Genomic DNA, 13876 nt, shown 5'->3' with positions numbered 1-13876 from the left:
TTGCTGCAACTTGCTCACCAGGATTCCGATGCCTGCAGTGTAGTATTCTGACAGGGCTCGGCAGCACGTGCTCATTGCTGGACAGCGTCATGGCTAGTGTACGCTGTAAGTGTAACGCATTGTGGTATATACATTACTCGTGTCGTCCTAGTAAATTATTACTGAGGTCGTAATTTATAGTTAATGTGGTAATTTACGATACGTATTACGGGACGGCTTACAGGGCATCTTGGTGAAGTTTACGGGGCGACCCGTCAACTAACAATTGCATTCAACCGCAGCATTTGTTCCAGACCTAAATCCCCAGAAAGTACAACCCCCCATCCTCCGCCAGATTTCCAGACTAATAGATGGCCCTTTTCTGAACCAAATTTGGGATTTGGTCCGATTTGATCTGTCCAAAACGCTGCGGAAATCGCATCATCACTTTTCATTTTGCCCTTTGCAAAACCAACCTTCCACTAGGTTACAGTCAGCGGGAAGGCAGACTCTGAGCTCAGGAGGAACTAAACTTGCTAACAGCTCAAGTGGTTCGTGAAGTTCCGTACATGTCGGAGACAGCATGTCCGGTGGCCACAGCAGGGGCAACGGCCAGCGGTGCGGGAGCCAGCGTCGGGCTTCGATGACGGGCGCCTCGCGACAAAGTGATGCTTTCGGAGCAAAAGGCCCCCTGCACTGGAGACGCCGGAGATCGCCGCGAACGTGAACGCTTCTAACGTCGCCGCTGATGGCCACCAGCCAGCTCAGCAAAAGCTCAAGTCGAGCATGTTAAACGCGTCTGAGCAACTGCCTGGTGGTTCGGCTCTGTCCTGCTTGGCGTCGCAGTGCAGTGTTGACCACTTCCCAGGATTGAAGTTCAACATTTTGGACCAAAAGCAGCGCAGTTTTGGTCCCAGCGCCCAATTTTAGTCCCCTAAGGGACCGTTTCGCGCCCTTTGACCACCGAAACGCCACCAGCATTGCACAATTTGCTCCCCCGTCGTCGTCATCTGCTGAGGCTGCACGCGCCATGGCCTCGTCCGAGTCTTCTCCGTTGCTGCGGACCACCAGCGCCGCGCTGAGCCCGTCGCAGAAGCTCTCGGCCCTCCCGGTGTCGCTCCCCGCGCCGCGCGCGCCCGGCCACACGGAGGAGGGCTCGGCCTTCTCGTCCTTCCTGGGGCTGGCCACCACCATGACGGGCGCCTGCGTGCTGACGCTGCCGGGCGTGGTGCAGGCCGTGGGGCAGGTGCCTGCGCTGCTGCTGTTCGCCATGAGCGCGTGGCTGGCCTTCCACGCCTGCGAGATGCTCAGCGTGTGCTGCGACGCCGCCGTCGAGTTCTCGTACGAGGCGCTGAGCTCCCGCCTCTTCGGCGCCGCGGGCGTCTGGGCCGTGCGCCTGCTGACGCTCGCGCTGCTGTTCGGCGCCATCGTGAGCTACATGGTGATCGCCATGGACCTGTTCGAGCCCTTCCTGGAGGGCGTCATGAGCCGCCGCACCATCAGCCTGGCCTTCATGCTGCTGGCCATCCCGCTCTGCCTGCCGGAGACCATCCACGAGCTCCGCTTCGCCAACATGCTGGTGCTGCTGTGTCTGCTCTACATCCTCGTGGCGCTGGGCATCCGCTCGGCTCAGGACGACCCCGAGTTCGCGGCGCAGATCCCCAGCAACCCCGCCGACGAGTTCGGCTCAGAGCTTGCCGCCGTGGCCTACGCGCTGCCCATCGTCACGCTGAGCTTCGTGTGCCAGCTGAACGTCCCGCGCGCGTACCAGGAGATCCACGACAAGACGCAGATGACGCACGTGCACAAGGCGCTCGTGGGCTGGGGGCTCTTCATCTACCTGCTCTTCGCGTACCTGGGCTACGCCTGCTTCCACGGACAGCCGCCAAGCGACATCCTGACGGGATTCGCGGCCGACGACATGCTCATCAACGGCGCGCGACTCGCGCTGGGGATCAGCATGGTGCTCAAGACGCCCATGACCTTCCAGCCGCTGCGTCAGCTCGTGGAGATCTGCTGCCTGGGCCACGACCGCGAGAGCCTGCCGTTCCGCACGGCGATCACGGTGGTCTTTCTGCTAGTTGCGCACCTGTTCTCGGTATCTTCCAGCAACTTGGGCACCGTCATGGCCTTCGTGGGCTCGGTGGCAGGCAACTTGCTCGCTCTCACGGTGCCCGGACTCTTCCTGTACGAGGTCTCGCGTGGCTATCTTGTGGAGCGTGACGCCTTCTACTCGCCGCGCCTGGCCCTCGTTTTTGCCTACGCTGGTGCCGTGTTCGCGGCGGCCTCGCTCACGTACCTCTCGTACAACGCGCTTGTTGGGTGATCTGAACGCGCTGTTGTCGCTGTAACCTTTTAGACGCAGATAATGCACAACAGCCCCCGAGACCATGCACACAACCAAACGCGGGCGAAGTAAGCAACACAATATCAACGACGTATCGCTTTCTCCCGTTAAGTAGTAAGTACCGCCACTGTTCGCGCGCGCTGGTTTAACGTGCGCGCACAAGTCTATTTCATGCTGCAGCCCATGAGCTTCTTGTTGAAGTTCTCGCGCTCGTTGTGCTTTTTGCTCTTGAGAATCTTGACGGTGCAGCAAACAGCACAGAACCTCCCCTCATCCTTGTCCTTCAGCATAGCATAGCTGCCGTCCGAGGTCGCCTTGCGGATCTCCGACGCCTTCTGCGAGCAGTTCTTGCAGACAGCGCGACCGCACAGCGCACAGTCCTTCAGAGGGTCCAGCAAGCTCTTCGGGTTGCGGCAGATCTTACAGCTGCCGCGCACGATGTCCGGCGGGGCCACCTGCGAGCCTTCCGTCATGAACGTGATGAGCTTCACCAGCGGTTTCTTCTGGATCGTGTCGCTCACCATGACACCGTTGTGATCTGGCACGTTGATGGAGGCGCCTCCCTGCACCAGCGCGCCGCCGATTTCGCCGAGCTGACGCTCCACCGCCATGTGCAAGTACGTGGTGCCGTTCACCAGCTCGTTCAGCGCCGTGACGGGTGTAGGCACACGGAGACCCGTGGGCGACGACGGCGACGTAGGTGTGGACGACGACGACGACGGGCTCTTCAGTTGGCGGAACTTTTCGATGAAGAGCTTGGTGATGGTCGCAGGTGTCTCCGGCTTGGCCGTCAAGATGTGGATAGCGAGCGGTGTCTGTCCGCGGACGTTCACGGCGGACGGGTTGGCGCCCAAGTTGAGCAGCAGCTCAACGAGATCTGCAGCATTGGACCTGGAGCTGCTGGCGGCGAAGTGCAGCGCCGTGTTGCAGTGGCGGTCGCCGGCGTTCAGGTGCTCGGAGAGCCGCGGCAGCTTGGCGAGCGCGCGCAACACGTCGAAGTGGCCCTTCTTGGCGGCGATGTGCAGCGCGCTCTGCTGGTTCTTGCGGTCGCGCAGCGCCAGGATGCCGGCGGACGACGTGACGCTGAAGCGGCGGGCGGTGCCGGGCTCGTCGTCGTCGGGGCTCCACTCGGTGGAGCTGGAGCTCGAGTTGGTGCTGGTGGTGGAGCTGGTGCGCGCCGGGTCCTCCAGGTCGTAGCCGTACTTCTGCAGCGTGGCGATGAGCAGCTTGGCCTTGGCCGCCTCCTTCTCGTCCATGGTGTCCGCTGCTGCGTCTGTGGGAATCGCCTCGCTGGTCTCGAAGTGTCAGTCTGTCAGCTGGCAGACTGGGGGCGCCGATTGCGGACTAAGCATAGGAATAGCGGGCACAGATTTAGAGGACAGGCAACGACCAACTTGACAGACTCAACGAGCAACACGCACGGATGATCAGGAGGAGCGGGAGCTCGGAGTCGTGCGTCGGCTAGCTCGCTGAATATTTACTGAGGCCTAGCGCATGCGTCGCCTAAAAATAGAGAGCGCTCCAGGGAAGGGCCATCTCGCTGCGAGAACGCATATCGTTAGTCGCGGCTTTCCAACAGGGAATGCGTCGAAACTGAACCTTCGATACCGAATAGATACTGCCAATCCGATAGATTGTGTACCACACCAGATCTGACGGGGCGCGCTGCCCATTGGCTGGATTCCGTGATGACAACCCCACGCCAGAGATCGACGATTTGTGTGCGACCTCAAGCCAAGAAGCGATGGCGCTATGGGGAGCCGATGAGGCTGCGTGGGCTGCCGCCTGGGCGGGCTACGACGCCGCCCTCGCCTCCGTGCAGGTAAACCGACAGATAGCCGCGCGCTCTCTGCGTAGAGGGAGGCAACTCACCTCGTGGTCACGCGCAGAAGAGCGAGCTGGAGGCGCTGGATGGCTGGTATCTGGCCACTTTTCCGCCGATTCTGCGGGCGCGCGAGCCCGAGCCATTCGTGCGGCAGCAGGAGCTGCAGCGCCTCATGGAGTGGAAGCTCAAGAAGGGCAAGTGGTGCGTCGCAACGTCCTGCGGGCCACACGCACGGCGGGGAACTGCCTCTTTGACTCTGCAGCTCATTCTGATGTGCGCAGGCGACCGCAGCTCATGAAGTTCGTGGCGGGTCTGGGCGAGCGCGAGGTGGAGCAGACGTCGCGCGACGCCTTCAAGCAGCTCAAGGCCGGCGATCTCCGCGCGGCCACCGAGGCGCTCTGCGCGCTTAAAGGAGTGCGTGTGTCATTACTTCGCGCTGCCATGTGCTGTGGACTTTATTTTTCGTCGGGACGAATTAGTCACGTACAGTTACTGACGACGCGGCTAAACCATTCAGGTGGGCCCCGCGACGGCGTCGGCGGTGCTGGCCGCGTACGACGAGAGCGTGCCTTTCATGGCGGACGAAGCGCTGGAGGCCGTCGCCGGTGCGTTTCGAGCCAAACGATGACTAGCGAATCTGACTGTCGAGTGGCCTGTCCTGCGGGGAATAAGCTCTGCTAACGCCCGGGGCTGCGTGCAGGCATTATCGGCCCGCGAAAATACACGCTGCCGCACTTTCTGAGCTTTTCGGCGCAGTTACGCACGAAGGCCGAGTGGCTGAACGAACAGCGAGCTGCAAACGACGACGAGCAGCCGGTGTGGACAGCGCAGCGCGTGCAGTTGAGCCTGTACGCGGAGGCGCACGGCGGAGCGGCTGCCGCTCCTGTCAACAAGAAGACGAAGGCCACATCTCCTGCCGCCAAGCGGAAGCGCGAAAAGACCACGACGCCGCCCTCTGCCAAGAAGAAAAAGGAGGAAAAGGCGCAGCAAGAGAGCGCTGAAGGCCAAGATCAGCCCCTGCGTCGGTCGCAGAGGAAGCGGCAATCGCCTGCGTCCTAAGGTTGTCGCGTAGCAACACGATGCATTGAACACGGCTAGCAGAGTAGTAAGCCCATGATAATGTTTACACGTACTTACTTCAGCAGCTAGCTTTTAGCACTACCTCGAGCAATGCACCGATCTGTACTCTGGCACAACAGCAATTCGAGCGCCTCAGCGATCCGAGCCCAGCTCTCGGCGTGTGCGATGGCCTCGGGCAGATAACCAAACTTGCGTTTGATCTCTCCACGAACGAGTCTCAAATATTGGCGGACCTCGCCCGCCACGAGACGAAGGCGAGTCGCCATCTCTTTTCTGCGGTGCTGCTGCAAGACTACCAAGTGCTCGGCGTCTGCTATGCGTTGCTGGAGCTTCTCTTGGGATTCGTGTAACTCGGCAATTTCTCGCGCTTGTTTGGCATTTTCTACTGCTAGCTTTTCGGGAACCCGCCCGGCGTCCTGTATCTGCTCCTTCAACCGCGTCATCTCTGCGTGCTGGGCCTCGTATCGAGCTGCCTTGCGTTGTTGCTGAGCGAATGACTGGGCTAAGTGTTCTTGGAGCCACGAGAGGCATTTCGTCGCAACGGCATCAAGCCCTGTGACTAGAGCGGCGGAGTTCGCCGGAGTCGGAGATGATGAGGATGAAGAACACGACTCTGCATCATCCCCCACGTTATCAAGTGTCGCCGGATCTTGGTTGCTAGTGGCAGTGCTGGTAGTATCGTTCTTGCTGGACGGCATATCCAATTTGCTTCTCGTAGTTTGTGCTACCTGCTTATCATCGGTGGCTTTGATCTTGTCTGACTCATCGAGGCTCTCGCGCATCGCAACAAGCCGCTCAAGATGCAGACGAAATGATTCTCCCAATGCAGCGAGTTGTACCTCCGCTTCGTCCGCTCGGCGCTTTCTGCTCTCACTTTGAAGCTTCATGGTGGAGTTTTCGCGTTTGAGCGCTTCAACCCTCAGCTGCAGAGCTTCACACTCAGCTTCTAACTCGACCGTGGCTAGTTCCAACGCGCCTCGAGATTTCAATGAGCTTTCGACGGTGCGGAGTTGCTGCTGCAGTTGCTTTGCGCGCTCGACTTCCTGTGCTGCTCGGCGGCGAGCTGGAGCCATCGCGGCCATGTAAGATACAGCCTTGTCCTTCCAGGCCAGCAGCTCCCGCACCTCGCTCTGAAGTCGCCGGTTTTCCTCGCGCAACAGACAATTTTCATGCTGGAGCTGCTGCAGGGGCTCGTACGCCAGCAAAGCCTCTGCTGCCTTCATCGTTGCTGAGCGGAACTGACGAGGCTTCTAGCACTCTGCTGGCAGCGATCGTTTCGTGCGTACCAAAACAGCCAACAAGGCAAAACGACTGATTCCATTCACAACTCCAAGACTACTACATGGTAGGATATGATATGAACCTAGTAGCGACTGAGCCCAAGCAATGCTGTCAGTACTAACAGTGAAGAGCTCTATTGTCCCAAACAGAGCCTGATGCATCTACTTCTCAACGGGACTCAACAACTCCAGTTTACTGCGGCTCAGAGGCCAGTACACCTTGGATGATAGCGCGCTTACCGTTGAATTTCCACTTGGGATCTTCCTTTTCCAGCTTATCAACGATGTCAGCAGGGATGCCTGCCACCAGAGTGGACTTCATGGTTCGCAACGACACAAAAGCTGCCGGGAAGTACGGCACTACCTCTTCAATCGGAGTGGATGGCGACCACAGTCGGTCACCCAGCAGCCGACGGTAGTTCAGGTCTCCCTTGATGATCGTCAATGTAGCTTCCTGTTCCAGACGAGCACACAGCTCCGATGGCATTTCCCAGTAGAATTTGTAGCGGTTCCAAAAGTTGTCAGGACGGACCACCAATTGCCCCTTGTTGACGTATGTTGCTAAACGCTTCCCCAGGGCCTGAACGTCCGGTGTGCGCGTCTCGCGCTGCATCTCCACAATATGCTCGTGCACATCTGCGCTAATCGCGTCGGACACGTACATCGGCTCCATCTTGACGTTCATTGTCACCTTGCCACACCATCCAAGAGTCAACAAATGGTCTGCGAGTGCCAAATCCAGCAGCAGCTCGGTGCCGCTGTTGTCGTTGATGTACTGAACCCCCAAGCTCTTCGCATCGCCACTCTCGCGCGCCTTCTTCTCCAAGTGGGAGATGACTCGGTCGCTGTGATCGACGAGCAGCAGGTCGTCGTCAAACTCGAGCGACGCGTCTTCGCCACTCATCGTCGCCTTGACTTCCGTGTAGCATCCGTCGGCCTTGTTCCCCCACAGACAGAGCTTCATAAACCGCTTGAGCTGCCCCCGACGGTCGTTCGAGTCTGTATCGCCTTGGGCCGACAGCGCCACCGCCGTCTGCAGCAGTCTCCAGGGCGTCTCCTGCTGCAGCTCCACCACCTTCCTGCGTAAGCACACTCGATAGATCCGTCAGTTCCGAGCCCAACAACCCCATCGAACTCCCTTCGTTCCTAAACGTACGACGCGTGGAACGGATCGAACCCCGTCGAGTAGTAGTCAGCTATCAGCAGAATCAGGTGGAACATGTACATTCCAGCGAGGAACCACGGCGCGTCATGCCACCGATAGCCTTTGCCCCTCAGCAGCGTCTCCCATTCTTCCGTCGTGGCGCCGATCGTGGCGGCGAGCGTCGATGGTAGCGGGATCTCCGCGTCGTTCTCCAGTTCTTGGGCCAACTGCAGCAACCGCTGCCTCTGCTGGACTGAGAAGCGGTCTCCGTTGAGCTCCACGCAGTCCCTTACGAGCGCCGGGTAGCGGGACGTGAAGCCCAAGCGGGCGAAGGACCCCGGCTCGCTGCTCCACACCAGCGGGAGCTGCTCGACGCGCGCTAGGAACTCGGTCGACACCATCTGAGACGGGAAGATGCGGAACGATCAGCATCCACAATGGTAATCGGACCTTGTCAGCGCGGAAGGGTCCACCTGCCTGCCTGCGTCAAGGACCTTGGTGTGCACTTACCGCCGATGAACGTGTATGTAGCGTCGACAGCGCTCTCGGAGGGTGGGTATAAGACCAAGCGTTCACTTGTTCACCTGGTCAGATCGCAACGACCAGACTGAGCTCTGCACGTCATGGAGGCTGGACAAGAGCGCGGCACTTACCAAACGGATGTGAACTACGGCGTTAGTTAGTTATTAAATAGATACTAGTGCCCGCCGATATCCGTGTAGTGTCCGCCAACGAAGGCAGTCTGGTCGCAGGGCCGGCCAGCCACTTCACTTCAACCGCGCCGTACCACATGAGTCCTATCAAAATCTGTTTTCACGTCGTGTCTCTCGGGAGAGGAGCAGTCGGGTCACATACGATCACACAGCAGCGCAGCAGCGCTCGAGTCGAGAGCCCGTCGTCGAGAACCCAAGTCGAGTTGTGCGCATGCACGTAGACGAACGCACGCCCGACGCAGCGCCCCAAGCAGCCGCAGCGCGGTCGAGCAGGAGGCGAAACCTATTTTCTCTCTCTCCGGCCTTCGAGATGAACACGTGCGCGGTGCAGGACGTGGCGACTCTGCGGCCGGCCGACCACATCTGCATCTGGGACACAAGCCGCTGGCCGTTCCGCTACACGCACCACGGCATCGTGTTCGCCGCCGCCGACAGCGCGGACGACATCACCGTGGCCCACGTCTGGTCCCGCAAGACCGGGCTGCGCGAGTCGCAGGCGGACTCGCGCTTCCAGCTCACGAGTCTGCGCGAGTTCCTGAACGAGCGGCCCATGCGGGACATGCGCCGCGTGCAGTACAACTCGTCCCTGGTGGCGGAGGCCAGCTCGCTGCTCGGCGAGGTGCACCGCACGCACGCGGACGCGCCGCCCGTGGTGCTGGCGCGCTGCAACTTCCTGCTGGGGCTCGGCCAGGGCCACTTCAGCATCCTGTCGCTCAACTGCGAGCACGTCGCGCTGTGGTGTACCACGGGCGTGGGCTGGTCCAAGCAGCTGCTGTCCCGGACGGAGACCAAGGTGCCGTTCTTGACGTCGTCGGCCAAGGCGGCGCAGGCGCTGGAGCGGCTGGAGCTGCAGCTGCAGGCCATTCGGGACGAGGCCAAGGAGAAGAACAGGAAGCTGGAGGAGCTGGCGGGGAAGAGGGTGTACTTGAGGCTCAAGGACAGCGGCAAGTTCGCCAAGAGGTTCGGCGGCGCCCTGTACCTGGTGGCGGACGACCCGAGCGAGAAGGACTGGGCGTTCAGGCAGAGGCCGACGAGCTTGAAGCTGGCGGTGCGAGTCTCGGCGTACAACTGCGTGCGCGTGGAGTTCGAGGACTACGAACAGCCGGGAGAGGTGTTGCATGCGAGCACTACCGGTCTGAAGCTCACGCGCCGCCGGGCCATGCAGTTCAAGCGCTCGTTCCAGTTCGAGATCGGATGGGACGGAGAGCTGCAGAGTCTGCGCCACCGCCGATGGTTCGTCGGCGCGCAGACGCGCGATGGACTGCTTCGCCCCTTCAACTCTCGAGACAAGGCGGCACTGTTCGAGATCGTCGATGCTGATGAAATGGACGCTCAAAGTCCAGTGATTGAGCCCTCTTTCAGCGACTCGGAAGAGGACGGCCCCCCCACGGTCCAAAACAGCAATGGAACTGAACCTGGACCGGAATCGGAAGCGACTGATGCAAAAGAGGTCGGAGACTTGAGCTGACCGAGGAAATGGATGTGTATCCGCTCACTCTTTATCTATTTCGTAGTGCGGACACAGGACAGCAGCAGTCAAGTGAAGTATTTTAATATGTGCGTTTTGTGCATTCTTACCGGCTTCAGCAGCTTGTGTTCGTGCACATATTGCTTGCCTATTAGTAGATGTAGCGCTGGAGGTCCCGCAGCTGATGAACGGTGAAGGCAACTATTTCCTTGTCATTGCAGTGTCGGGGTTGCTGCGATGGCGAGTGACTTTGAGTACGACGGCCTAGACGACGTGGATGCCATTTGCGGGTGGGGAGCTGCTGACTTTGACGATGAGCTCCTAGGGCGAAATCGACGGCGAGCACCTGCCAAAAGTGAAGCCAAGCGGAAGCCCGAGAAAGCATTGGCCAACTCAAGCTCCGGTGCAGCACTGCTACCGCTGGCTAATGCTCAGCAGCAGCAGCATGACACGACCGGGTCATCACCAGAGAAGAAACGCCAAGCTCTTAATGGCGCTTCAGAGAAGAAAGAGCGGCCTGTGGTGCTTCGAAAGCCAAAACGAAAGCAGCCCCATGAGCCGAGGGAATTCCAACATCAGACAATCTCCCAGCCATCTCCAAGAACCTCTTCTATCCTAGAGGAAAATGCTGCTATTGCTGCCCTCGGACGACAGCGACGAATGAAGGTCGTCGCAGCAGCGATGGCGGCGAATGTGCCCCGCAGACAGGGCCTGGCTTCGGTTGTATCGGCATATTTTGATGGCAACTCCGACGACGAACAAGTAGACGCGGCCTCGCCTAGGCGATGCTCAGATGAGTTGCTACCGTCTTCAGCACCACAGAACCAACAAGAGAAGCTCCCCCGAGTCGCTGAGCCCTCAACTGCTCCTACGCGGTCCATTGATGTGCCCAAGACTATTCATCCACCGCTGTCGCTGCCGCTGCTAAGCATTAATCCAAAGGCCGGTGGCAATGAAACCAGGCTACCTGGGAAAGACGAGCGGGTGTCTCAGGCGCCACGACATTGGCGACGACAGCGGAAGCAAGAGAACAGTTTACTGCCTTCTCGGGACGTGTCTGAGCACTGGGAATCTAACTTCCCTCCGAATCTACGTCGAGTCCGTTCACCAAGAAAATATCAAGTAGGAGTCCCCGATGCGACCAGCGGTGTTGTATCATCTTCATTTACAAGAAATTCAAGAGTGCCTTTGGTACATCATCAACAGGTACATGACACCAAGCAACGGGCAAAGGAGTCATTGCCTTTGATCCGTCACACCAACAAGGAACTCAAACAGACTGTGTCGACGGACACTGTCGACGATGGTGGTGAATGTGATAAGAACGATTTCGAAGAGAAAGAAGAGAACGCGGAAGACGACGATGAAAGCTGGACTCGCAGTTATGACGATCCAGAAGCGATCACGAAAAGTATGGCAGGGCTCATTCAGGCCCTTTCAACCTTTGGCAAGCACACGAGGTCCTCCAAAGCCGGAAGGAACAGGAAGAGACGAGCAAAGGTACAGCAACAACAGCAGCAACAGCAATGGGTGCCGGTGAATGCTCCAATATTGAGACTTCCATTAGATGGTGAAGTCAACATCGATCCCGGCATATCTTCCATTATTGCTGGGGGCCTGCAAGGAGTTCAGGCCAGTGACAGGAGACGAAAACACCGCAGACTTCGCAACAAGCAGTGGAATGATGTCTCGCACCACGACCAAGTCTCATGAAGTTGCAGGCGTTTCACTCCATATACCAGTAGGCGCCGGGTCGTATTTATTGAGAGATCGCCCCCCTACTGCAATTCCTCATGCGAGAGCTTCCATGTTGCTTCCTCCTCGTCGTCCTGGTCCTTCAGAGGGCACTTCTCAACCAATTCGCGCTTGGGTTTAGCTGTGACGGCGGCTGCAGCGGTCATGGGGCCTGCCAACAAGCTACGGGAAGGTGTACTTGCTTCCCAGGTTTTGGCGGCGCCACATGCGCCTCCAGCCTTTGTCCCATGGGCGCTGCCTGGGTGGACCGCGCTTGGGGAATCGACTTGGCGCATCAACCAGCGGAGTGTTCGGCCATGGGCCGTTGTGACCGAACGACGGGGACCTGCACCTGTGAATCCGGTTTTGAAGGCTTGGCGTGTGAGAGACTTTCCTGCCCCAATGCGTGCTCAGGCAACGGCCGCTGCGTGAGCATGCGCGACGCTGCAGGCCTGCACGACGATCGCCATTTCTTCGTGAGTACAACGTACACGCTCTGGGACGCCGACAAGATTATGGGGTGCCAGTGTGATCCAGGCTTCACCGGTATGGATTGCTCCATGCGAAGATGCCCCACAGGTGACGATCCGTTGACTACAGGGCAGATCAACGCTGTTCAAACGATCACCTGCACGTGCAATAGCTGTTCGGGCACGTTTGCACTCTCGTTTCGTGGGCGGGTGACTACAAACCTCGCGTCGACGGCCACTTCGAGCGATTTGGAGACAGCATTGGAGGCACTCGACAACATTTATGGTGTGACTGTAGCTGCTGCTACACCGCTCTGCTCGTCCAGCGGGACCTCGACTACGATCACATTCACGAACAATCCTGGAAACCTCCCAAATCTTCAGGTGCTGAACAACCTCTCGAATGGCGCCACCGTGACTGTGACGACCACTACAGTTGGTACCCGTGAGAACGCCTATTGCTCGAACCGCGGCATCTGCGATTTCTCCTCTGGAGTGTGCAAGTGCTTTGCAGGATTTTTCAGTAGCGATGGAGCAATGCCTGCTAATGCAGGCCCACGAGGCGACTGTGCCTACCAGACCGGAGCATCGGTTTGCCCGTCCACCTCCAACGGTGCGTGCGACGGGAATGGTCTGTGCTCCGGAGCACCGTCGTATGTGTGCACATGCCAAACGGGTTACACAGGTTTTGACTGCTCGTTGCGTCAGTGTCCGAAGGGTGCAGCGTGGTTCGATGGTGCCACAGCCCCAGATACGGCGCACGCCTTGGCTCAGTGCTCCGGCAGAGGATCGTGCAGTACTTCTACAGGATTGTGCACGTGTCTCTCACCATTTAGCGGGGCTGCCTGCGACGTGATGGAATGCCCCGCAGGTACATCAACGGTGACTGGGGCCACTTGCAGTGGTCGAGGCACATGCAAGAGCATCCAGCAGCTTTCGGCCGAGGCGACAGACCCTCAAGGCAACCCGTTGGGAGTCACCTACGGCGCGACGCCGAATACTTTAGCCACATGGGACGCGCTGAAGATCCAGGGCTGCGACTGCGAGACCAACGATTACTTTGGTCCGTACGAAAATGCCTTCGGTGACTTCACCGGGGGACACGACTGCTACGCGCGAATGTGCCCGCGCGGCGCCGATCCGTTCGAGGTCGGGAAAGTGAACGAGAAGCAGACGCTAACGTGCACAGCGGACGGGGGTCAATTTACGCTCACCTTCCGAGGCGAGACAACGGCCGTGATCCCGTTCAATGCTGGAACAGCTCAAGTTCAGTCGACGCTCCAGGCTGTTGACAGCGTCCGCACCGCCACGATAACCTTCGACGCGGGCACCACGGTGTGCTCTGCAACCGGCGTCGGTGCGTTCTCTCTTGCATGCGCTCCCATTTACCTAGCGAAGCCGCCTTCAGCTAATCTATCGCTTGTGGTTGACGCACAGTCACAACGATCGAGTTCACGTTCATGCAGGGAGACCTGCCGCTTCTGGGCTTCGACGCTTCAGCGCTCACGCTCACGTCCGCCACGGCCAGTCTGGCTGTCGCGGAGCTGGTGAAGGGCACCAAGGCCAACATCGAGTGCTCCGCGCGAGGTGTCTGCGGTGCGTGCCTGGACGTGCAGAGCGTTCGACGCTCGCTCGATGACTAACAGCATTTTTGCTCTCGTTGCGCTTTACGCCAGACCGAACGACGGGCAACTGCGCGTGCTTCGCGTACTTCCTGAGCTCCGACGGCGCCGGCAACCTGGGCCGGCGCGGCGACTGCGGCTACATCTCGCCGTACCCGAGCGTGACGTTGTCCTGACTCAGCCGTCAATTGCTGGCCGCTCGGATAAAATTACA

At 59.1% G+C, this 13876-nt stretch overlaps 6 protein-coding genes across 6 annotated transcripts; 4 read left to right on the top strand and 2 right to left on the bottom strand.

The window, feature by feature from the left end:
- Positions 1–1009: 1009 nt before the first annotated feature.
- IUM83_07443 (Amino Acid/Auxin Permease (AAAP) Family) lies at positions 1010–2305 on the top strand (the record flags this gene model as incomplete). Its single annotated transcript, XM_067931738.1, has 1 exon — positions 1010–2305. The coding sequence occupies one exon, from the start codon at positions 1010–1012 to the stop codon at positions 2303–2305; it is 1296 nt and encodes a 431-aa protein (XP_067798980.1).
- A 185-nt stretch (positions 2306–2490) lies between these two features.
- On the bottom strand, positions 2491–3582 carry IUM83_07442 (Myosin-like protein; the record flags this gene model as incomplete). Its single annotated transcript, XM_067931737.1, has 1 exon — positions 2491–3582. One exon carries the CDS (start codon positions 3580–3582, stop codon positions 2491–2493), a length of 1092 nt encoding a protein of 363 aa, XP_067798981.1.
- A 488-nt stretch (positions 3583–4070) lies between these two features.
- IUM83_07441 (uncharacterized protein) lies at positions 4071–5210 on the top strand (the record flags this gene model as incomplete). The annotated part of the gene is made up of 5 exons (XM_067931736.1): positions 4071–4148; positions 4216–4352; positions 4433–4565; positions 4669–4756; positions 4852–5210. The coding sequence occupies 5 exons, from the start codon at positions 4071–4073 to the stop codon at positions 5208–5210; spliced, it is 795 nt and encodes a 264-aa protein (XP_067798982.1).
- A 1494-nt stretch (positions 5211–6704) lies between these two features.
- IUM83_07440 (uncharacterized protein) lies at positions 6705–8447 on the bottom strand (the record flags this gene model as incomplete). The annotated part of the gene is made up of 5 exons (XM_067931735.1): positions 6705–7590; positions 7668–8056; positions 8166–8239; positions 8309–8322; positions 8443–8447. The coding sequence occupies 5 exons, from the start codon at positions 8445–8447 to the stop codon at positions 6705–6707; spliced, it is 1368 nt and encodes a 455-aa protein (XP_067798983.1).
- Positions 8448–8678: 231 nt separating this feature from the next.
- Positions 8679–9912, top strand: IUM83_07439 (LRAT-like domain; the record flags this gene model as incomplete). Its single annotated transcript, XM_067931734.1, has 2 exons — positions 8679–9818; positions 9883–9912. 2 exons carry the CDS (start codon positions 8679–8681, stop codon positions 9910–9912), a joined length of 1170 nt encoding a protein of 389 aa, XP_067799200.1.
- Positions 9913–12895: 2983 nt separating this feature from the next.
- Positions 12896–13838, top strand: IUM83_07438 (uncharacterized protein; the record flags this gene model as incomplete). The annotated part of the gene is made up of 3 exons (XM_067931733.1): positions 12896–13397; positions 13478–13636; positions 13717–13838. 3 exons carry the CDS (start codon positions 12896–12898, stop codon positions 13836–13838), a joined length of 783 nt encoding a protein of 260 aa, XP_067799203.1.
- Positions 13839–13876: the final 38 nt, after the last annotated feature.

Source organism: Phytophthora cinnamomi (assembly GCF_018691715.1).
Source record: "Phytophthora cinnamomi strain GKB4 chromosome Unknown Contig6, whole genome shotgun sequence".
NCBI lineage: Eukaryota > Oomycota > Peronosporomycetes > Peronosporales > Peronosporaceae > Phytophthora > Phytophthora cinnamomi.
The sequence above is the reverse complement of the archived record's forward strand: the minus strand, read 5'-3'. Positions and strand labels throughout refer to the sequence as shown.